The following is a 25,469-nucleotide window of genomic DNA, read 5'->3' on the forward strand; positions in this document are numbered from 1 at the left end:
ATGTTCTTTCCGTTTCTATTAGGGTCCATAATGACAGGAAACAAAGAAACTAGGAGAAACCTAGTCACAATGACTATGCCACTCACCTACCAATAAGCACCGACCTGCACCCCCCTCTCCCCTCTTCTCCAGTCTTCTTTTTTTTTTTTTCTCCTAACAGGAATTTCTGAGAAGGATAGTAGGTCAGGGCCTGGAGCGATGAGCGGTTGGTTGTTTTAGGACACATAAATACAAATAACGGGTATCTGATTTTCATTTAAGCAGGAGGAAGAAGAGAAAGTATGGGCACATATTTTTTTTTTTTAATCTTATTTAAAAAAAAAAAAAAAAAAGCTCAATTCTCTACCACAGTTAACTCTTTCTCGCCCTGCCTTCTTAGAGCAGAGCGAAGGAAGTTCCAGTCGCCCGGGATGAAGTGACAGATTGCGGGCGCCGAGGATCGGCGCGCGGAGAAAGGCGGGGGGGTGGGGGGTGAGCCCCGGGCTCGCACACAAAGGAGCGGAGTTCCCAGACGGCGAGCGACCCTGCCGCGGACACCGCAGGACTCGGGGCGCAGCGACGCGCCAGGAAGCGCCTGCGGCTCTCCGGCCGCCCGGCCCCTTTGCCGGTGGCTGGGAGAACTTAGTCACCCGGAGCCCGAGCCCGACGAGCGTCCCGCAGCGAAGAGGCCGGGGATCTGGGGAGGGGAGGCACCCCGGGAACGGGGGGCGGCGGGCCGGCGAGGAGGGCGCGGGGCGCGGGGCCGCACGGGCAGCCGAAAGCCCCGGGCGGGCGGACGGAGCGGCAAGGTCTTCGAGGCGGGAGCGCACGGGCGTGCACCGAGGAAAAAAACTTGCGGCAGGAACTTCCTACCCAGGGAGAAGGAGCAGGAGAGAAGGAGGCAGGGAGAGACTTGCACTGTCTCAGTAACTTTCAAAACACCCCTTTCAGGAGATGAGGTAAGCCGGGGTTAGCCAACCCCGATTGGTTGTGAAATATCAGACAAACCCGGAGCCACTGTGGCTTTAAATGAGGCCAAGGAAATCTGTTTTTCTTACCCCAATACTTTATTTTTTCCCCCCCTCTCGCCCTTGCTCCCTCCCTCGTTCCTCCTTCCACCTCGCCGGGTCCCTCTCGGTCTTCCTTTCCTCGATCACCCCCCAACCCCTCCCCTCGCCCGCCCTCCCCCATCTGATTAGGCGCGGACCGGGAAGGGTGGGAGGGGTGGGGGAAGCTCTCCCTTTAAGAGGCAGCTTGCAGTGACGAATTGTTGAAATTGCCATTGCAGGATGGCATGCCGCTATAAATTCATTGTTCCACCTCCTCGCATCTTCACAGCGCTCGAGCTGCTCTCCGCGCTCGCAGCGGCCGACTGGGGATGACGGCGGGCAGGACGACACTGCATCCGAAGGGACACGGACGCGCCGCTTCGCTGGCTGCCCGCAGGCCGCGCCTGGCATTTTTTGTTTCAATTTTTATGGCTTTTCTCCCTCTCTTTCTTCCTTTCCTCCCGGTTCTAGTAGAGTCAAGGACACCCACAGAATAAGAAAAGGACTGGGCTCCGGAGCTTGGAACCCCCGCTGCCGGCGGGTCCAGAGCAGCGAGGGGGCGGGAGGCCGCGCGCACCAGTTGCCAGCCTGGTGCGCGACACCATCCGTACTTTTTGTCGTGCACCGTTAGTGGCTGCACTGGGGGTTGGATTTGGGTTATTCCCCCCCACCCCCTTTCCTTGTATTTGCGGAACCTCCACAACCCGGCGTCCCCCCCCCCTTTTTTTTTCCTTTTTATTCCCCCCCCCCTTTTTTTTCCGGAGCACGCATCCAAACATTTTCCAAAGCAACAAAGAAAAGTTCGCACGCTGGCACCGAGGCCGGGACCGGCTGGCGCTGCCGCCAGGCCCTCCTCCCTTCGACACTTGACTCAGCCTTGCAAGCAAGTGTGTGTTGAGCCCCCCACCTCCCGCCCCGGTCACTTCCACACCGAATAACAGATACCCATCAAGTCCCCGTCGCGCGGCCCCTCCCCGCGGGCGGCGCACTATGCTGCTCGGGTGGGCGTCCCTGCTGCTGTGCGCGCTCCGCCTGCCCCCGGTCGCGGCCGGCCCCGCCGCGGCACCTGCCCAGGATACAGCCGGGCAGCCTCGGGCTGCCGCAGCGGCCGCCCAGCCCCGCGGGCGGCAGGGGGAGGAGGCGCAGGAGCGGGCCGAGCCTCCGGGCCACACGCACCCCCTGGCGCCGCAGCGCAGGAGCGGCGGGCTGGTGCACAACATCGACCAGATCTACGCCGGCGGCGGCAAGGTGGGCTACCTCGTCTACGCGGGCGGCCGGAGGTTCCTCCTGGACCTGGAGCGCGATGGCTCGGTGGGCGCCGCTGGCTTTGCGCCCGCGGGAATTGGTCCGGGTGCCAGCCGGCGCCACCGGGACCACTGCTTCCACCGCGGCACCGTGGACGGCAGCCCCCGCTCTCTGGCTGTCTTTGACCTCTGCGGCGGGCTCGACGGCTTCTTCGCAGTGAAGCACGCGCGCTACACCCTGAAGCCGCTGCTGCGCGGGCCCCGGGCCGAGGCCGAGGCCGGGCGAGTGTACGGAGATGGGTCCTCGCGGATCCTGCACGTCTACACCCGCGAGGGCTTCAGCTTTGAGGCCGTGCCGCCGCGCGCTAGCTGCGAGACTCCCGCGTCCCCGCCAGGGCCTCGCGAGCGCCCCCCGGCGCACGGCAGCCCAGACCCACGCTGGGAGCTGGCCCCGCAGTTCCCGGACCAGACGGTTCCCTCCTCCGAGGGGACCCAGGGACCCCAGACGTGGTGGCGGCGGCGGCGCCGCTCCATCTCTCGGGCCCGCCAGGTGGAGCTTCTCCTGGTGGCTGACGCGTCCATGGCGCGGATGTACGGCCGGGGCCTGCAGCACTACCTGCTGACCCTGGCCTCCATCGCCAACAGGCTGTACAGCCACGCCAGCATCGAGAACCACATCCGCCTGGCCGTGGTGAAGGTGGTGGTGCTGGGTGACAAGGACAAGAGCCTGGAGGTGAGCAAGAACGCGGCCACCACGCTCAAGAACTTTTGCAAGTGGCAGCATCAGCACAACCAGCTGGAGGATGACCACGAGGAGCATCACGACGCGGCCATTCTGTTCACGCGGGAGGTGAGTCCAACCTGCGTGGGTGGTCCGAGCGCCCGTGGAAGGAGGTGGGTCAGAGGTTCAGCCTTGCTGACCGCCTGGCTTCTCCCACATGCCGCCTGCCGCTGCGGATTTGCCGGAGTGCTCCTTGCAGGATAACCCAGCTAGCCTGCAGCCCTGCTCGCGTGGTCTGGGTGTCCCCAGAAGCATTCCCTGCCTTGAATGGCTAGACCTGCGTAGACGATCAGTCAGGCTGGGTGTCTCTAGTCTGAGATACGGTGTCCTAGAGGCATAAATAGGATAAGAAGGGACTAGAATGGTTGAGAAAATGTACAGAGCTAAGTGGGAGAAGGAGAAAAGCAAATCTGTCTTTTTTTTTTAATGTTTGTTTTTGAGAGAGAGAGAGCGTGAGGAGGGCAGAGGCAGAGAGAGTGGGAGACATAGAATCTGAAGCAGGCTCTGAGCTGTCAGCACGGAGCCCGATGCGGGATCTGAACTCATGGACCAGGAGATCATGACCTGCACTGAACTGGGATGCTTAACTGATTGAGGCACCCAGGCACCTCAAAAGCAAATTTATCTTTGGAATGGGTGGTCTTTCTTTCTTTTCTCTTTCTTTCTTTCTTTTTCTTTTTCTTTTTCTTTTTCTTTTTCTTTCTTTCTTCCTTTCATTTCTTCCTCCTCCTCCTCCTTTTCATCTTCCTCCTCTTTCTTCTCCTCCTCCCTCTTCTGCTTTTGTGGGGGTGGGGGAAGGGGGATCTTCCACCTCTCAGCGAGCCTAAATATACGACTTGGTGCAACCTCATGGGAGGGGCTTGTTGGTTCATCCCTTGTAGCCTACTTTATCCATGACCTCTCATTGTCAGTGTCCATACTTCCTTACTGGAACCACTCCTGTGGCATAAGCCGAGGAAAGACTTTTCAAAGGAAAGACTCTTTTTCTAGTTTGGCTTTTTAACGAAGTTCTTACGTGTCCACCTTGGTGAATTTTTGTTTCTGGTAAGGAAGGGATTCGGGAGGGCAAGGAGGATAACCCAGTCTTGTCAGGATCCTTAGTGCCTCCTTTGCCTAGTCCTCCAGTCAGGCACTGCCTGTCCCTCCGGAGCTGTCAGCGAAGGGTCACATCCAGCTTGCATGTTTGGGTTTTGGATGAACGTGTTTCTGAAGCCCCAGTGTGGAAAGACCTGGGCAAAGAGTCAAGACACGAGGAAGGAATGCTTTCCCAGGATTTCCCTCTTTTAAGGAAGATGGTTAAAGGGAAGGAAAGAAACTGATCTCTATAGGCCCGGAGGTTCTGGGAAGAACACAGTATCTATTTGCTCAATCATTCAGTCCCCACCTAAATGTGACATTCAGACACAGAGCCTGGGCTGGTTTTGAGCCTGGCTTCCTCAGAGCTCTGAGCCTGCTTCATGACTGTGCTCTGATTGGCAGTTTTAAGCCATGCCTCTCGGCTGCCTGGTAAGAATTGCCTTTCAAAGCTCATTCTTTAAGTATTTGGGATCCACCCAGGGTAGCTGAAGGATTTGAAAGTTTGAAACATCATGCAAACGCATGGTATGAAATGGAGTGCCCAGAGCTAGGATAGAAGATGCCATGATGGCTTGGAGGCTTTAGAATCATAGGGCTCCACCACCTAATTCTCTGTTTCTACCAAGGCACCCCTGGTATGAAGGAAAAGTGTCGATAAATTTGGAATGGAGAAACACTTGTGGTCCATGGGGGGGACATAAATGCAAACCACATGTAAACAAAGATGCCAGAGGGCAACAGTTTAGGAAGAACCTGGCAGGACATGAGGCTACGCACGATGGAAAATCTTCCTTCTCATTAAGTGATCTAAAAACCATCCTGTAATTTCTCTGCGCTACATTAATCTTTGAAATGGAAGAACATTCATTTTGTAGCCTCCTGTATGGAGTGAACTTCTCCTGTAAAACTAGTCCTTTTTTATTTGGTTTCCAAGACTTTTTTTTTTTTTTCTTGTAAGCAATTTTCCACGTCTGGATTTCTTGCTCTGCTGCATCACAAGAAGCTGCCAAGAAGAAGGCTTCAGAGAGTTTATGGAAGGAAGTTCTCTAGAGACAGAGGAAAAAATACTTTTGTAGGCACACTACTCCAAACGAGTAGGTCATTTTAATAGTTCACTTTCATTTTGGAATACAAATGCACGTTCCATAATTTTTAAAACAAACAAAAATTAATAGAAGACCCCATTACTCCCTACCTCCTCCTGCCCCATAATTTTCCTAATTGCTTCCCAGAAAAAAAAAAAAAAAAAAGGGAAATCCGTTAGTGGTTCTAAATGATCTGCCTATTGCTTTTCTGGATTTGTGTCTTATTTGGGGAGTTAACAATTCCTATTTTCCAAGCTCTGAAACCTATCGGTACGTTTTAAGTAGATAAAGGCAAGGGAGCAAGAGATTAATGGGTCTATCTTAATGTTAATGAGTATTGTAATAACATAACATTTTCCAAAGGAGTCTGCACATGGAAAATATTTTACATGGGCCCTCCGTCGCCTCCCTGCCAAGCAGAAGCATACTTTTGGTAAAGCAAATCTCACTTAGGTTGTGGTTGGCCCTCTGGTATATACATCTAACTTGAGAAGAACCAAATACTTAAAAAGCATGTGTATTGTGACTATATAGACTTAATCTCAAAGAATGCTGTTCACTGGGGGGCTGAGAAAAATATGACAAGACCCTTATGCAGCATCCAGTAAGAGTACCTTGAAATGTAAAGTTAAACTCCACCTAATGCTTCAGAAGGTGAGAAATAAGGGGACGAGAGCAGAAATCATCTGAGCCCTTCCACCGTGGAAATCAGGTACCCTAAGACCTAAGAGAAACGTTCATGGCTTTTTTTTTTTTTTCAATGAGAAATACCCGAAGTTGGCACCTGGAACCTACTTTTACAACTCTGTTTTGAATGTAAGAAGTACGTTGCTTAGCAACCAGACGCCAAGCCATCAAATCCATGTTTTGATGGGCTCTGAGAACCGTTCAAATTTTGTGTCCAGATGTCTTCTCTTAAATTGCTTGTTTTTCAGGCACCAAGTGAATGTGTGAGGATATGTTTTCCACCCCTGTTTACTGGCCCGGGCCACCTTGAACGTTGTGTCTGGGAGTCAGCAGAATGGTGCTAGTAATTCATTTACCTGGCACTCTAATTAGAGAAACTTAGCACCAGTCAATTTTCTGGCAGAGGAACCATTTCATCCTGGAATAGCGCTCATGCTGGAATTCGCACCCCTTCTGCCATCAAACAGTAGACATCTGATCTCCCCAGGATTTCGTTTTGCTTTCCAGAATCCTTTCCTTGTCTCTGGTTTCCTCTTTTGTTTTAAACTAGGTCCTTTAAAGACAGCCTCTTAAACCCGTTTAGGAGACCACACACTCTTCCTTAGGAACAAATGTCCTACCTGCAGGATGATTAAATTGGAGATTGTTTAAGACCCCCCTCATCCCAAACTTAACACGGATCGAAAGCATTCGACTGAAAATGAACCAGCTACAGACTGTGCAATATACAAGGTGCACTCGCCTTCATTAGTTATCACTCTGCCAGTTAATAGGCAATTGTCTCTCAACTAACACCTCTCCTTATGTTCTGCTCTGCAGTGCTGAGAAATAAGAGAGCATTTCTCCTCCAGCAGCCAGCCCCTTGTTAGCTTGTGACAATAGGGAGCCCTAAAGGGTGACCTGAAGCTAGGAGGAAGAAGGATGTGCTGTTTCTTACTTGCTTGCTGAGTAGATTGACTAATCCACTTGCACATCTGAGTTCAAATCCCATTTAAAGTCAAAAGTGAACTCTTAGCCAGGGTTCCTAGCCTGTGTAGATCAATCCTGATCAATAAACATCTAAATAACTCAGAAATGGGAAGACTGGGAGCAGATTAAGCAGCTGTAGTTGACATTTTAAAAACAAATGTAGGGGTGCCTGGATGGCTCAGTCAGTTAGCTCTTAGACTCTTGATTTCAGCTCAGGTCATGAGCTCAGAGTTCGTGAGTTCGAGCCCCGCATCAACAGCATGGAGCCTGCTTGTGATTCTCTGTCTCCCCCACCCCCTCTATGCCCCTTTCAAAAATAAGTAAATAGACATTTAAAAAAACGTGTTGGATGCCCGGGTGGCTCAGTTGGTTAAGCATCGGACTTTGGCTCAGCTCATGATCTCACAGTTAGTGAGTTGGAGCCCTGCATTGGGCTCTGTGCTAACAGCTGGGAGCCTGGAGCCTGCTTCAGATTCTGTCTCCCTCTCTCTCTGCCCCTTCCCCCCTCAAAAATAAATAAACATTAAAAAGAAAAAAACAAACGTGAGTTGCAAATTGCTAAGAGAATAGACCTAAAGGTTCTCATCACAAGAAAAAAAAATTGAAACTATGCATAGTGATGGATATTAACCAGACTTATTGTGGTGATCATTTCACAACATATACATATATCAGATCCTCATGTTGTACACCTAAAACTAATATAAGTCAATTATATCTCAATTGATAAATAAACCAATAAATATAGTGAAGAATATTCTAAAAAATCTAAGGTTCGTTACAGACAAGATACCAAAACACACAGAACTTATGTAATTACTGTCTTTCTGTCTCTCTGTCTCTCTCTCTCTCTCTCTCTCTGTCTCTCACTTTTGGCGCATGGATATGAATACCTTCTATGTGTGAGGCACTCATTGATGCAGCTGAATGCAGCATATGTGGAATATACCTGTTCCCTGCCCAACTGGGCTTATCACCAAGGGAAAAGCAGCAGGTGCACACATATATCACTCTGATTAAGGAAAACTTGGGTAAATGTTGTGACCAGGTTATAAACAAAGTATGTGAAAAGAGAAGGGAGGAATAATCAATTCTGCCCATAGATCTTAACATAATGTCATTGTGTATGTGATATCATGCTATCATTGTGTTATACAACCAAAATATCATCATAATTGGACAGATGAAGACATTAATGAAAAGAAATAGTCTTCTAAGAGTAATAACTGACAAGTGGCAGAGAGAGAACTTAGTCCTGTCTAATGCTCTCTAAATCAAATAGTATGACTAATTTAGTCAGACCGTCAATATGTTCCTAATAAACAGAGAGGGATTCAGAAATTTAAAACGTGGCCCCTTTCCTAAGAATCTGTCCCAGGAAACAGACAAGGAAATGGATAATTGCTATATAGCATGGTGATTTTTATGACACATGTGCCCATGAGATATCATGGAAATGCGTTAGAAGGTTGCCTAACCCAGCTGAGTTCAATTTGGAAGAAGTCTCAGAGTTAACCAGACCATAAGGAGGAAGTAGGCATTGCAAACTTGCCCGCTGTCATGTGCAATGGCCCAGGGACAAAGGGGGTTGGAAGTGATACAGCACACAATATGAAGGTAGAGGTTGATAGAGTCTAGTCTAGAGAAGATGATGACAACTAGATTATAGAAGAAATTGTGTGTCATGTGTATCTAGTCTGTTCAGGCTGCCATAAAAAAATATGTACCATAGATCGGGGGCTTAAACAACAGAAACATTTTCTCACAGTTCTGGAGCCTGGGAAGTCCAGGATCCAGGTTCCAACCTATTCAGTTTTTGGTGAGAGATCTCTTCCTGCCACGTTTTCGATGTATGCTCGCATGGCCTTTCTTCCAGGGTCCGGCATTGATGGTTGGAGGGGAGAGGAGAGAGAGGAGATTTCAATGTCTTTTGTTTGAAGGACACTAATCCTATTGGATTAGGGCTCCACCCTTATGATCTTATTTAACCTTAATTACCTTCTTTTTGGCCCTACCTCCAAATACAGTCACATTGGGGATTAAGGCTTCAGCATACGAATTTGAGGTTTTGGGGGAGACACAGGTCAGTCCAAAGCACCACACTTCAGATTTTCAGTTGTTAATTAAATCCAATGGGAATCTACGGATGTAAAACGGCCGTGACCAGGAGTATGTTCTGGGATGAGCCTTCCAGCGGGAGTAGTTGGACTCCATCCAGGGGGAGCCGTGGCAGGCTCCATCAGTAGCCTTCAAAAGGAGACTTGAGATAATCAAAATGAAAAGAACGGCATTAGAAATACAGAAGCAGGCACCAAATCAAGAGATTTTAAAATGAGGTGGCTGTGAGTTAATTAGCCCTTTTCCAACAGAAGGAGTGCTTGGGCTAAGGTTTGGCCCCAAAATGTTGATAAGATACGCAGGAAATAGTGGACAAGAGGGGACATGGCAGTGCAGTGGAGGCTGACAGGAAGCCTGGCTTGCAGGTTGAATGCCATGCTAATCAGATCTGGGCTCTGGAAGGTAACTGCCGCATACAGGCAGGGCAGTTACAGGAGACAAAGGGACCACTTAGAAGCCTCAGATGATGGTACAGGCAGGAAGCCATAATGGAAGGAAGAGGAGGAGACATTTGGTAGGCGGGATCAGTGACTTACGTGACCAATCAGATGTGGTAGGAGAGAGAGAGAGAGAGAGAGAGAGAGAGAGAGAGAGAGAGAGAGAGGTACAAGTAAATGAAGTCCAGGTTTCTTATCCAGCCCTTCCATTTTCTTCTTTTCTGGAACATCTTTCTCAGTGCTTTTTATACATTTAGTATGCTTCTAAATTGCTGAGTTTTACTGAACACACCATAGAGATAAAGACCATGCTGCATTATTTGTTGTAGGAAAGAATTTGCTTGACCGGGCACAGGCTATAAATGTAAAAGGTAACAGAACTGTCAAGAAAAATATGTGTGATGCCTTACCAGTACCATGGTGAAGGTGGTTTAGGAATTGGGGCGTTTAGATGCGGGTTCAAATTTTGGCTTCACCCGTCTCAGGCTTGCAACTTTGGACATTTATTGCCCTGAGCTTTAATTTCTCCACCTATAAATTGGAGTGTTTCCATTTAATATCAACACAGGTATAGCTGGAAAGACTTAGGGATCACCTGGTCCAAATTCCTTATGTTAATGATGAGGGAACTTTGTCTCAAAGCATTTAAACAACTTATGTAATGACTCTGACTAACAGTGTTAGAATTAAAAAGTGATCTGCGTTAAGGGTGCCTGGGTAGCTCAGTTGGTTAAAACTGACTCTTGATTTGGGCTCAGGTCAGCCCCGGGTCGTGTGGGACTCTGTGCTGACAGCTCAGAGTCTGGGATTCTCTCTCTCTCCCTCCCTCTCTCTCTCTCTGCTCCTCCCCTGCTTGCGAGCTCCCTCTCTCTCTCTCTCTCTCTCTCAAAATAAATAAATAAAACCTCAAAAAAATAGTGATCTACTTTGCATTGACTGTGTCTAATCAGCTTCCATTCCTGTTCTCCAAAAGGACTCTCCCAAGCATTTCCTCCCCCTAACCTCCAGCTTGCTGCTTCCGTCTTTCCCTTCTTTTTACTTTACCTTTAGCAGACGAAATGTCCCATCTTGGAACTTGGGCCACACCATCTTTCCAGCTTCCCCTGATTGCCTTTCACCCGACAAATCCTACATTCTCCAGTCATGACAAGCTTCCTGTCATTCCCCCCAAACAGAGCCTGCCTTCTACCATCCCCTGATGTATTGACCAATCTTTCCTGGTTGGGATACCCCTCCTCTAAGACTTTCAGACTTCTATTCATCCCTCAATATCAGTCACCTCCTTTGAGACACTTTGATTGATTCAGATTCATTCTACATTCCCTCAAAAATCAGTTGTAATAGCATGTCACAATTTGCTTCCTTCTTGGCATATCTGTTTTGCTCACTAGATCGCGATGCTTCTTAAGGCCAAGATCAGATCTTATTTATTTATCACAGTGTCAGCACTGAGCACAGCGTCAGCAGATTGTGGGCACGTCGTAATTGTTCTAGGAATCAATGCATCTGGATCCATGGTCTCGGTATATTTGTATCACCTAGTTGTGTCCAGAAGCATGGACAGAGATAGTATACCATGGGTCACCATAATGGTCGGACTAACAGACCCGATGAACCCAGTTTCTCTTGAGATCTAAATCAAGACCTCTACTATTGGGGATTGCTGTACAGGTGGCCAGAAAGGCACATGACACCTCAAGAATTGGATGCACAGATAAATCTGCATTATGGTGTATATGTTTGAATAGTACTTAAGACTAAAATATGTACCATGCAAGATGAATTCTTCTATCTTAATCACCTTTTCATAGGAATTGGGAAGTCAGACAGGCATCTGAGGCTTATTAATCCCTCTTCTGTGCCCTTCTCTTGAGCTCCATGCTTGCCCTTATGAGATGGTAATATTTATATAAACAGAAGTTGCTGGTATTTAACTCAGGATTCCATTGGACGACGAACTCTCCCTTAATTGGGGCTGCCATTGCTGCAGGTGTCATGATGGCTGCTCTTCTTACCTTGTGTTGCTTTTTGGCTCCTTCCCACAGTGCATTTATGCTGCATGAGAGACAGTCTCCCAGTCAAGGCAAGAAATCCCATGGCTCCCGCTATTCATTCCTCTTTGCACATTCTCATGTCTTCTTGCTTCATTACTGACCACTGGGATTTGCTAAGGGGTCATTGGGACCAGTGGGTCAAGTGGGATTTGTACTATCTTCTAGGCATCTGCTTCTCCAGGTAGCATACTTTTCTGGCTCCCTCCCCCCGACTCCATCCCCAAGAATAGGTCTGGGGTGCTACTAGTCCTTCTAAATTTCATGATGAATCACAGATGCTGACACATTCATAATCCCCTAAACGGCTACATCTGGTGAGTGGTCACCATGTCAATGACTTCCTTGTCAAGTCTTCATCGATCTTGTTGACCATCTAAGCTCTATTTTTGAGTTAGATCCAATGTCCCAGTCATATCTCCTGGCCTACACCACAAGCCACCTGTTAAGTTTCTGCATGCTTTTCCAACGTTTACATTTTACTAATCTTCCTTTGCAGTGCTATCTACACCATGGTGATAAGATCTGGATCCTGCATGAAAAGGGCCATCTTTAACATAACAAAACTATAACGAACCTTCAGATCTACACTGACCAAGCAGAAACTCTTATTAACAGTTTTCACTTAATTACCTTTTATGTGGATAGTATATATGAGTCACCATTTTTTTAGTATCCCCTGCCTCCAGATCCAGAAGACAGATAGGTGGAGGGATGGATGGATGGATAATAGAGATAGATAGATAGACAGATAGATGCTATCGCCCCCTCGTCTCCTTACTCCTAATCTGAAATAACATTTAAAAAAAATCCTACTAACTTCAAATAAAGTGTGCACCTGTAAATGTCATAAATCTCTACCACAAATAGGTATAGGTGTGATGTGCTGTATTCTCAGTAATTTGATGCACAAGTTGAGTTTTTACACGTTGGCATGAACATCGGATCACAACGAAATACAGACTTCTCGTTCGAAATCTTGGGGATGAAACTGTATCTGGGTTGCCAAGGTTTGAAATGCATGAATGAAGTGGAGAGGTTGCCAGTTTACATAATTATAGTTACGAAATTATGTAAAGTATGGCCATGTCATCAAGGGGTGTAATCAGTTGTGCTTACAAAAAAAAAAAGAACAACTGCTTCTGTTCATGATTTTGGCACATGCACACATTTCTGTGGCAAAGGGCCAAGCGCATTTAATGCAATTCACGGATAACAAGGAGAGTTGATAGCCTCTAATGAGCAATTGACCCAAGCACACAGAGAGATATTAAGAATCCAGTTTAAACTTTGTTCAAAGCAGGAGGGCCATTTCCATTTGATGTGACTCTTCGTCTAAGCTGCTGAACGACATACGGAGTAAGAAGGGGCAACAATTCCTGCATTTCGTTATTTGAAGATAACGACCCCCACATTGTGACGATACACGTCACTCTGGGTTTAAAAAAAATGTGTGCAGGGAAAGCCTGTCGTGTCTAGCAAAGACAAGTGAGTCTTTGGTCTTAACGTGACTGAGATGATTGGAGAAAAACTGGATTGAAAATGTATTGTGCTATATTATTATCTCGAAGACTGATTATTATGCAAAAGCGTGTTCCAGTTTCAATTTTAAAAACTACTAATTTGTTCTCAACAGCTGTAATTTGAGATCCCACGGGATGACATATGAGGATACACAGGAAACTTGGGGAGGCTATTGCTGGTTTGGGGACTTGATTCACCAAGGCTACTTGGCCGAGATTTCCACTGTCTGAAGCTACAATGTAATGCATCACAGCTGGGATCTCATAATCTATGGAACACAATAAGGACCTGAAAATGTAGAGAGAGGATCGTAGGGTATATATTTTAAATATTCTTTACCTTGGTTAGATTTGTATGCAGCAAAATAGGGAAGAGTTAGATGACTATGTTGACATGGAGTGGGTAACGTTGGCTATGTAGTAAAAACGTCGTGCTTCCTGGAACGTCCTGACTTCCTGGAACCTGCTGAGAGCTTTCTAGCATACCGTGTATTGAAGGTGTGCAAGGTCTACGTTGCATCTGACTCTATGTCCCAGTTCACCTCAATTAAGCAAATGAGCCAGACATTGTCGTAGTTGGGGATGCAAAGATAATAGCTATGATGGAAACAACATTATTATCTCAACCGGTAAATAGTCATCTTTTATAATGGTATTTAAAAAAACCCTTTTTCGGGGTGCCTGGGTGGCTTGGTCGGTTAAGCGTCCGACTTCGGCTCAGGTCATGATCTCACGGTCCGTGAGTTCAAGCCCCGCATCGGGCTCTGTGCTGACAGCTCAGTGCCTGGAACCTGTTTCGGATTCTGTGTCTCCCTCTCTCTCTCTGCTCCTCCCCTGTTCATGCTCTGTCTCTCTCGGTCTCAAAAAAATAAATAAACGTTAAAAAAAATTAAAAAAAAAAAACCTTTTTCTTCTGGAATTCATTTATGGCTCATTAGGATACTATCTTGCATTTGGGGATGTAGAAATACACAATGTTCATTAATTTTCATTGAAGACGGTGGTCAAACACAAGAAGTTCTGATGTCTCTTAATACTCAAATAGCATTTAAGGGAAGGCTTATTACAGATCGATCATGTACAAAATCCTGGCTTATATTTTCTCTTTATGCTTCATAACTTAAAGTGGTCTCGTGATGTCTCTTTCAGCTAACTCGATCATATTTAATGATCATTTTAATGGGATATGACCATGTTTTTCTTTGAGAAGCTTTTCAAAGCTATACAACTTCTCACCAGAAAAATGCTCCCACTCACTTCTATAAACACAATATATTGCACATATTTTCCGCAGATTGATCAGGTTGAGAAACGCTGCATCGGATGCTATGAGTAAGAATGTACGCATTTTTGAAGACGTAACCAATGAAATTACAGCTGCATTTGGAAATGAAGAGCCAATCTTTCAAGGGATTACGCTTTTGGATTACAATTTAGTTTCCTATTTGAGTTACGGATATACTTGTATTTTGCCACAAACACGTGGTTGCAGTTTGCCCGTGATGCAAAATAAATTATTAGGCCGGGCTTCTGATAAGCTTAGCATGACTTTCGGTCAGAATTTTAGGGCTTTGGTGAGCATGACTGTATGTGAAAGTGATCCTGGCCGTTAAGTGCCTGTGTATATGCTGTACCTCTTTGTGAGAGCCGAGGTTGCTATTGTAAGGGACAAGCTACAATCCCAGGACTTCTTTTTAAATGCAGTTGAGTCCCATCCCCTCTGGGGCCAGGAGATGTTTAGAAGAGTCCATGCCACTCATCTGTCTTTGGAGCATTTCCAGAGCTGAACAGGTGATCCCATAAACCTATCCCCCTCTTGCTGTTTGGAGTGAGCAAGTGACTCGACAAGGTGGCTCCTTCTGGATGTAAATTGATTTTAATGATTTCTTTCTTTCTCCCCGGCAGGATTTATGTGGGCATCATTCATGTGACACCCTGGGAATGGCAGACGTTGGGACCATATGTTCCCCGGAGCGCAGCTGTGCTGTGATTGAAGATGATGGCCTCCATGCGGCTTTCACCGTGGCTCACGAAATTGGTATGCAGCGCCTTTTCTCTTCCCTCGCCAAATCAAACACTTGTAACAGCTGCAACGGGAACCAAAATACTTGGCAATTAATTCCAGATCTCTCCAGGTTCAGATGTACTGCTGGGGATTAAATGTGTTTATATTTGCACTTTTAGGGTTAACTGGTTAGGGAGAAGGAAGGCAAAGTCAGGCACACAGGAGATGTTGCCTGTGGACAGTGTCATTTAAACGTGTAAGAGAAATTGGCGACAGCTACTGTCCTGTGACGTATATCCATCAATGACTCTGAGATGGAATTTGTCACAGTTGACTATGAAATGCAGAGAGGTCCCTCTTGAAAGTTACCCAAGAGTCTCCTGACTCCTCCAGGGCTAATCAGTTTTGCACAGAGATTTGTCATGTTTATTCCACTGTGAGCGATAATAGCTCCTGTCAAAGGTAAATAATAGCTTATAATAAACAGTCCTATCTCGTCTTTAATAACAAAGACAAACTGAGACCAGCAGTCCACAGGGTTTGTCTTCAAATGTCACCCGATATGTGTGTCATAAGAGACACATCTAAATCTTAAGATTGGGAATTTAGGACGGAGTTAATTGTTGAAAAATATCCCAGCAGTTAGGAAATGTGTTTCCCGGGCAGTGACCTAGGTTCCTAGGTATAGGAGTACTTTAGTATTTAGAATTAGATATTAGAATCAGACACATCTGGGCTCAATTCTTCCTAAAGTACTTTCTGCTGTGTCACATTGGTCTTATTATTTAAATTCTCAAAGCTTGTTTTCATATCTGAAGTATAGGCATAATGGTGCCGATTTCATGGAGTTATTTTAGGGTCCAAATTGGGTAGGTTACAGATACCAGCTGTTATTTATAACCACGTATGCTTCTGTTTTGCTTTTTAGGTAGCAAATTCATTTAACGTTAGATGTATGGCTCACCTTTTAGCATCATCTTTTTGGGAGCAGATACTTTTTTTGCTCTATTTCTCTTAAACAGATTGAGGTTTTTAACCTAAAACTGTAATTTTTAAACAGAAATTAAAGCTGCTTTTTCACATTCCTAGTAGGCAGAGAACATTTCACAGAGGGCAGGTTTCTGGCTGCTGTGTTTTCTTTGGAGAGTCAAATAACTTCAAATCAAAGATGTAATTGTGTAAGTCAGCACAATGCAACAGTGAAGTGGAAATCAGTGGTTAAATTTCAATTCTGAAGTATTAATCACGACTCTGATTTTCTTCACTGACACTCTTCTTACTATCTAAGGAAAAAAAACAGCACACGGACATAAAAGCCTTAACATAAATAACCACCTTACAGCATCACTGATAATAATTTAATTTACACATTAATTGGGCATCTGTAGCCTCCAGACGGAGTCTCATCTCTGCCTCCGTGGTCTCTGATTTGTCTCACGCAAGAGATTCAGACACTGAGTCTCCATTTCTTGTCTGTAACGTGGGCTAATGATGAGATGTGTGCTACTTTAAAAGACCTGGCAATGGGGCGCCTGGGTGGCTCAGTCGGTTGAGCGTCCGACTTCGGCTCAGGTCATGATCTTGTGGTCTGTGAGTTCGAGCCCCGCGTCGGGCTCTGTGCTGACAGCTCAGAGCCTGGAGCCTGCTTCTGATTCTCTGCTTCCCCTCTCTCTCCACCCCACCCCTGCTGTACTCTGTCTCTCTCTGTCTTTCAAAAATGAATAAACATTAAAAAAAAAAAAAAAGACCTGGCAAGCCTGAAAAGGTTTTTAAAACACATATGCTATTTGAGCTCTCTGAGCTTGGAATATGTCTTTACCTCTCTCTCATTTATACCTATTAAGCTGATAATGATACAGCCTAATATAGATCCTTAATCGGTATTTATTACCTATAGACGGATGTGCACGAGTGAGTAAGTGGGAAAAACACAAGAGCTGCCCAAGGCAACATTCTGAACATGCAGCAGAAGCTAAGAAGAATTAGCCCAAATGCTCCAGAGGATTATCATTAAGCAGAGATGATTTTGAAAGTACACCAGTAGTTAATCACCATTATTCAGAACGATGGAAGTTCCGAAAGAAAGGTTCTGTATCTGTGGGTAGGCAGAGGCTGCTTCATCTCAGACTCTGTGAGTAAGTGACACTGTTGGATTGTGACATCAGCCATCCATAAGATTATGAGCCCTACATCCTGATCTTCTAAAGAAGAGATTGCAAAGTTCTTGAAGGAAGGGCTATTTCTCCCTTTACCCCTGCAATGGTCTGTTATCACGCGTTGCTAGCATTTGGGAGGTTTCTCTGCAAAAGTATCGCTGTGGCAGTAAATTAAGTCTCTTTGGGGATGCATTAGACTCTCAAGACAACTGGGCTGGCATGAAGAACCTTCCGGCATCACCTTTCCCAGCCTTCCTGAATTCCTAAACCAAGGGTAAACGTGGGCAGGCCCAGCAGCCTGAGAAGTAGGAAGACAGGTGCTGATGAGAACAAATGTTTTATTAAAACTGTATATGTACAATAAGGACTTTTCTTCATGGTACAGTATTGGGCAGTTTTACAAGAGAACAATGATGGAGAAGTATAGGCTTCTATGTGAAAAACTCAAGCCCAAATCTTTGATTATGTGACCATGCCCTCTGTTCCCTTTAATTTCTTGGTTGGGTCATCTCTATTTCCTTCTTTAGAATTCTCTATAATCCATTCTTCAGTCAAACACTGCCCACTTAATCTATCTTTCTGCATTACATGTAGCTTAATTTGAGAAATTTAAGATCTGGGGATAAGGGGATATGGACTTAATTTTCCTTTCACAAAGGGATCTGGCTTGCATTCTCTTTATTTTCTAATTGCTTTATTATTCTTTAATTTCACCTCTTGCCTAGATATTGTGAACATATGTTATAAAGTACGAGCCTTAAAGAAATTAGAGACAATAACCCCACAAAATATTTCCTAATCATCTGTCTGTTATTACAGTCTTGCCTCTGCAGCCAGTGTGATCTTTGGTAATGCCACTCGCTGAGCTGTTTCCGGCACTTTATTTTTAGACTGTTGCATGAAACCATGGGTCTGAGCTAACCATGCTCTGGATTCTAATTCCACTTCATTCTTCTCGTGTGATTTCTTCCCTTCCTTTTATTAGACATTTACCACTTTCCAGATTGGGAGGTTATATATATATAGGCTAAGGACAGTGGTAAAGTGACCTCAGTTTTTGCTAGAGTGCTTTGAAATCTGCTTGAGGACATTCCAAAATGCACAATTTGCTTCATGCATACAGACTGTGGAGGTATGTTACTGTGCTCAAAGCATAAGCCATGAAGAAAATTTCTAGGCTGTTCCCATAATTTTTCTACTTTATTTCTTCTATAAGCAGTAAAAGGATATACAGTGAAACCTTGAAGTGCAAGTAACTTGGTCTGTGAGTGTTTCACAAGATGAGCAAATAGGTCTAATAAATTTTAACTTGCTAACTGAGCGATGTCTTGCAATACGAGTAGTACGTGAGGCTGAACATCGCATGATCACAACCGAGCCAGTGGTTCTTGAAATTTGCTTTGAGACACGAGTGCTTTGGATTACAAACGTGTTTTCCCAGAACGAATTATGTTCGCAAACCAAGGTTTTACTGTATTTGATGAAGGAAAATGCTTTCAGGGGTGCCTGTGGCTCCGTCGGATCTTGATTCCGATTCAGGTTGGGATTTCGCATCCTGTGAGCTCGAGCCCCAGGTCGGGCTCCACGCTGACGGTGCAGAGCCTGCTTGGGATTCTCTCTCTCCATTCTCTCTGCCCCTCCCCCACTCACTCTCTCTGTCTTGGAATGAATAAACTTAATTTTTTTTTTAATTGAGGAAGGAAAAGAATAGTGCTTCCATTAATGGACTTAAAGTTTCTCACGCTATGCCCATCACTGCTTATTTCTGTACCTAGTGGTTTAAAATACAGAGTCATATTTGAATCACAATTTTCTTTGGTCTTTTATCCCCTCTATCTAAAATATTTCTGAAGTTGAAAATTAACGTGAAGTACTTGAACTAGCCTGAAGGACCCATCTTACAGCTTCTCTGTCCATCAGGGTAAAATCAGAATGGCTTCAATGAACAATTCTGAAAAGTGACTCTTTCCCTGGACCAGATATTAATGTGAGCACTTCTCTTTTCCTGCTAATCGTTTCCATAAAAAGAGCTAGATTTTGGAGATATGTAGTCCACCGATGCCAGTGCAGGCTTCTGGAAAATAGATTTTGATAAATATAGACCCTACACAGGCAGTAATAATTTGTCTTCCTCCTTGCTATGTTTTGTGTATGTAAACATCGACTAAATTGTTCGGACATTTTAAGAAGTTGCTTTAAACTCTCGGGAACACAATCCTCATCCGTGTGCCTTGAGTGGAGGCAAGAATGGGGTTATGGCCATTTTATAACCCAAGTGTGAACTGTGGAAAGTTTGCAAGTGAATGTAAGTTTACATTTTGAGTTTATATTTTTAACTTGTCAAACTTTTATTATTGGCTTGTAATAATAAAGATTTCACCTGCTGCACACATGGTTCTCCAAAATAATAATTTTATTGATGTTGGGCCAGCTTCCCATATGCGAGGGAGAACAATCTGATTTTATTTAGGCTAATGAAATCCATCATTTGCGAACTTGCTGAAGCTTTGCTTTATCGTAGTTAATTATAAAATGTGCTAAGGGAATCTCTCCACCGTGAAAGACTCCAAAATGCTTCCTGAGCTAAAGTCAGGCAACTTAAAAAGTCAAAGCCAAGTATTCAGCTGGAGGCTTAGGAAGTAAGTGGTGGAGACACGGCAGCCCGGCTGCCCCTGTTTTGCTGTGGTTAGAGGGAGTTCTTTGGTTGCGCTGATGTGTGTGACTGTGCTCCCAGAGATGATTAGATTAAACAAGGCCATGTTTTGAAAAGCTGCAGAGGCCCTCGAAACACCATAGACTGAAGCCAACACACAGAATCAGATGTCAGGACCAACTGTGAATGTGGAGTGAAAGGAAGCTAGGATTAAACTTGGATTTAAACCCGAACGTATAGCTTTAATCAACATGAGCTAAACTTATTATTATTATTATTATTATTATTTTCTATCTAGTCTGGAGCCATACCACACTGTCTTTCTTGGCCCCCAGATGAAAGGTGGAAATGGGTCTCGACTCTACGTCCCGCAGCAATGGGAGATTTAGGGTTTTTTGTGTGCCGGTTCTGTGTTTTCTATATCCTATCCCAATTCCCATTTCTCTTGTGGAAGCCTCTAGATTGCCTGCCACATGTGTAGAAATCCAAGTTGAAGGTCACATAAAAAGTAAAGACATCACAAACTTGATGCATGATTTTTTCCCCCTCTAATGGTTAGCAAACGTCTCCTTCTCTCCTCAATTGTCTGTTAATATCAAAATTTATCAAAACTACTTAAGATTAGAGTACTCAAGAGCATAACAAAGCGGGGATATCGGTGAGAACAATAAAGTCAGCTCACAATCCCTGGGCCTTTGATACTTGTCAAGCGTATTTTCTAAGCACCTTGCATCTTTTATATTATTTAATCCCCACAAAATGCCATGGGGTAAGCACTATCAATGAGTCACCCAAGAAAGGAAAAAACACAGAGATGTAAGCATCTTTAAGAAGTTTCTAAACGTGCCTGAGGTCAACAGCTAGTATACTGCTAGGGTAAGACTCGAACCCAATTCACTTGGCTCTAAAACCCAAGATTTTGATGCTATCCTATAATGGTTCGTTAGTGTTGATCTTCCAGGAGATAATCCTGAATCGGGTTACAAAGGATTCAATATCCTTTGTATCCACAGCTAGCTAGAAGGCTCCCAAATGAAGTTTTCTTCCTTCCGAATTCTATAACTGATACAACACTTACCATTCATGCTTAACGTTTTGAAATGGGAGTTTGTAAGGGTTTTATCACTTCTGCATAAGGCTTTGCATTTGAATAGACATGTAGGATCCAGTTCCTGGAGCTCCTGGTTCTCTTCTTCAAGGATTCTGGATTCGGATCCCACGTGAGCTGTTGGCTCACTTTTCAACCCCTGGCAAGATCTTCTTACACCTCAATAATCCCAGCTGGAAAATTAGGTAAAATAAAAACATGACCTCATTAAGAAACAGATGCTTCATCCGAGCTGTTCTTTCTTAAGTAAACACATTACAGAGCTTTTTGTGACTTTTTGTAGGATGTGGTGCTCTGTCCCCTTGTCCGTTGGTCAGCTTAGGGTCAAGATACAAGAGTTTGAAATGCTGTCTAATTTTCAGACCAAAGTTTAGAAGAACAACCCAATTTCCTTCCTGAGGTTAATATTATAAGTTAGCCCTAGTTGTAGAGTAACGCCTGAGCTGAATAAGACGCTGGACCAACATTTCCCTTTCTGGTAACGTGTCTTCACCCAGTGTATATGCATTTTCTCAGATTTACTAACATCAGAGTCATTTGTGAATTTAAGGAGGCAAGATACTCTTTAAGTCCATACTGTGAATATCAAAGATGAAATTTATTTAATGAGATCTCACTCATTTTGCCTTTAAAAAGACCATTACCGTACTAGAGAAATTACCGGGTGACTAATTGTTTGCTATTTCTGAGATAACAGTATAATTCAAACTCCTACCCTACAGACTTTGCTTTGACATAATTCACCATGAAATTTGTTTCCTTGTGTAATCCAAATAAGCTCCTTCCAGATCTTACTTTGTGTGATGGGCACTCGTGAGCAAGATTGTTGTATTTGTGATATGATGGAATGTCTGTTAAGAATAGATAAGTATTCTCTCCAAAAGCATTTGCAATTTACATCTTGACTTTTAATAATGATTTCAAAGAACAAGAGGCAGTTCTGAAGTCTGTAGCACTTGGGAAAATATTGGATTACCCAGGTGCATTATTCTCCGAGCTTCCTTCTGACTTCTGTAATACCTTTCATGTTCTTAGTTCATATATAAATGCAAATGTCATTAACATGTGCACTCACTACACAAGTGTGTTTGTTCCTTTCATTGCCTCCAGATTTGAGGTGAAAGGTCTCCAGCTACGTAAATCAAGAATTAAAGATTGACTGCATGGGGTGCCTGGGTGGCTCAGTCGGTTGAGCTTCCGACTTCGGCTCTGGTCATGATCTCACAGCTCATGAGTTCGAGCCCCGCGTCGGGCTCTGTGCTGACAGCTCGGAGCCTGGAGCCTGCCTCCGATTCCATGTCTCCCTCTCTCTCTCTGCCCCTCCCCCATTCATGCTCTGTCTCTGTGTCAAAAATAAATAAACGTTAAAAAAATTAATAATAAAAAAAGAATTAAAGATCGACTGCAAAAGCTAGCCTTGGAAACAAGATGACTTAACGTAGTTAAAGCAAGCTGCTCTTCAATCTTTTGCACGTCTACTGATTACAAACACTAATACTTCCAATTTTAGTTTTCATACGAACACTAATTCTTGCAAATGCAAATACTAATTCCTCCTTAAAGCGAGACTTTGGGACCTCTACTTGAAACCCTGACAGTGAGTTATCGCCTTCTGTCTACTTTCTGCGTTGTCTCTTCTCGGTAGGGGTTTGACTCTAGGCGCTTGGTTGAGCTTCTTCAGATCTCTTCTTTTACCTTCAAAACTGCCTTGACTCCTCCTCACTCTACTTTTCTTTTCTTGCTTTCTTTTTTTTTTTTCAAAGTTTATTTGCTCTGAGAGGGAGAGAGAGAGAGAGAGAAAGGGGGAAGGGCAGAGGGGGAGGGAGAGAAAGGATCCCAAGCAGGCTCCTCACTGTCAAGGTAGGGCACCACATAGAGCTCTATCTGAGCAACCCTGAGATCGTGACCTGAGCCGAGGCCAAGAGTCAGATGCTTGACCGACTGAGTCTCCCACGTGCCCTCCACTCTTCTTTTCTACGTGGACTTTGGAAAGAAATATCTGGCTTTCTGAGGGTGAGAATTGCCTTTCTCTGTGGGTTCCTTGGTTCTATCACTCGGCCTCCTCCAAGGACTTCACCCCTCAACTAACTCTGCTCTGTATTGCTCTAAAGACTCCTCGTAAGATGCATTTTGATAAACCGACACCTAAGTTTAGGTGTTGTAAACATTTTCTCCACCAAGGCTTCATATGCTTCATTTGCCGTCTTAATCTCTGGGACACATTTGTGCAAATCCCAGCTGTGCTAATCCTGCTGAAGGCTGCTTCTCAGGGAAATGCTCCGTCTCTGCTCACATCTGCAATTTTCAACATCCCCGTGGGTGACTGATGAACGAATTCTCACCGGGAAAGGCAGATGTCCTAGGAGATCAGGGACATCGTGATCCATTCTAATTAAACCTTTCACAACACCGACTCGAAATGCATTATTGTCCACTACGACATTATATCTTAAGTTTCCTGGATTCTGGATGTTTCTATGTTTAATAAGCGTTTAGTGCCATAGTGTGTGGTCTCTGATGGGAGTGTCCTTTTAAAATATCCTGCGCTTTTATATGTATCTTGGCATTTCAGGGCTCAGAGATATTGGCAAACCTCAGGCTGACATTAATGTCTTAGCATAATGATCGGGGGACTCACATTTGAAAATGCCACAACTTTTGCTGCTCACGGCCTTTAGTATGGCTGTCACGTCTCTCCTGAAGAGCATCCAAACATTCCTCACATTGATCTTCCATTTTAATTCCTGTCCAGCTCCTGAAGGGAAGTCACATGGGTCTCTCTCACTGTGCCCTGCTTCTAGCTACTGGAACTGACTGCCTGTTTCTGTGGGTGCTTAAATGTTCTTCGCGTTGGCCATGACTCCTATTGTCCTTCAGAGAGCATGCTTCTCCCAACCGGCCGACAGACTTGCTTCATGGAGAACAGAATATTCCTCCAAAGATTCTGTCTCTCCCTTGACCCCTAAGCCGTCCATTCCCGATTCACTTTAGCAGATCTTAGAAAATTCACATCTTCTTTTAGCTCTTACTGGAGTGGAACTAGGATTTGTTCCTGCTCAGAATGGCAATCTTTTCTGGTCGCCATATAAAAATTCCTTATACGTATCTTCGGCAGCAACTAAGCTACGCTGATAAATTAGGAAATTGATGGAGCATAAGATTCACAATATCCTGCCAAGTGGCATGTCAAAAGATTCATAAAACTATAACAAAATATGTTTTTTGTTTTTTTTAACGTTTATTCATTTCTGAGAGGCAGAGCATGAGCGGGGAAGGGGCAGAGAGAGAGGGACACATAGAATCCAAAGCAGGCTCCAGGCTCCGAGCTGTCAGCACAGACCCCAACGTGGGGCTCAAACTCACAAACCATGAGATCATGACCTGAGCTGAAGTCAGATGCTCAACCGACTGAGCCACCCAGGCGCCCCACAAAATATTTTTAAATAAACTGTTTTGCTTATATAATTGAAATCTTTAAAAAATTATATGTGTCGCTGTTCTATATGAAAGAAAAAATTGAGGTACTCTTCAGGGCTTCTCAAAGGTACTTTGGTATTTGCCACATGGTCTGTAATCTATTCTTTTTCTTTTTCCCCTTTTTTAAGTTTTTATTTATTTACTGTGAGAGAGAGAGAGAGTCCCATCCAGGCTCCGCACTATCAGCTCGGAGCCCGATGCAGGGCTCGAACTCACAAACTGTGAAGTCATAACCTGAGCCAAAATCTAAAGTTGGATGCTGACCCCACTGAGCCACCCGGGCGCCCCAGCCTGTATTGTAATTCAGAAGTCTGAAATTTACCCTCCAAAATCACCTGATGCTGTAATGAAAATTCATACGGAAAGTGTTATTTGTTTCGACACATTTGGAGGAAAAGACTATTGCTTTGTTAAATAGATCCGAATATCTTATGAAATAGAATGCAGAAATAGAAAAATAGAAATAGAAAAATCACCTATTTTTCTCAAATATAAAACCTGGATTCAAATAAATGTTAAGTGGCAGAGGTCACCCTAGGCCACTTTCCCTCTCTCTCTTCTATGCCAGGGGGAAAAAAAAACCCAAGTGTGAAATTTCCACACAAATCTCACAGCATTAGCTGATAAAGATTCTACGACGGAAAAGTTCAAGAAGCACAGAGTGCCTTCTCCACAAGTGTTCTTTGCACTAAGTAACTTTAAGCCATTTTGGACAGGACACGGTGAAAGGCCCTGTTTTTTTCAGAGCTGTGGGTTGCATGAAGAAAACTCCATGTACCATCCAAAAATTGGACAACCCCCCCCCCCCCCCCCCACCCGTCTCCTTTTGCGTGTTATTTGGGACATACTTAACAGACGCTGATGCACATTCGTGCTACTGAGGAAATAAAACGTGAGAGCAGGAGGGTTTCCCACAGAAAACTTGCTAGGCTGGCAAATGCTATTGAAGTAAATAACTGTATAAATACCATAAAAATGTGGAGCTTTGGAAGGTCACTGAGCCCTGGCCACTTAAGTTCAGCCACAACAGCAAGCAGCTGCTTGGTGGACAGTTTTGTTATGAGGTGTTG

The 25,469-nt window shown here is 44.7% G+C and overlaps 1 protein-coding gene across 2 annotated transcripts in view; it reads left to right on the forward strand.

Moving 5' to 3' along the window:
* Window positions 1–1,117: 1,117 nt before the first annotated feature.
* Window positions 1,118–25,469, forward strand: part of ADAMTS5 (ADAM metallopeptidase with thrombospondin type 1 motif 5) — a 49,910-nt gene continuing 25,558 nt past the window's right edge. Inside the window, exons 1-2 of one of the 2 annotated variants that reach the window (XM_049627968.1) lie at window positions 1,118–3,122; window positions 14,906–15,038. In XM_049627968.1, coding sequence (XP_049483925.1) covers window positions 2,019–3,122; window positions 14,906–15,038 — 1,237 coding nt within the window. In that variant the 5' untranslated portion in view covers window positions 1,118–2,018. The remainder of the gene's footprint in view (window positions 3,123–14,905; window positions 15,039–25,469) is intronic. The other variant, XM_049627967.1, reaches the window with a different exon arrangement.

The sequence above is a fragment of the Panthera uncia genome, chromosome C2 (genome assembly GCF_023721935.1).
Source record: "Panthera uncia isolate 11264 chromosome C2, Puncia_PCG_1.0, whole genome shotgun sequence".
Taxonomy (NCBI): domain Eukaryota; kingdom Metazoa; phylum Chordata; class Mammalia; order Carnivora; family Felidae; genus Panthera; species Panthera uncia.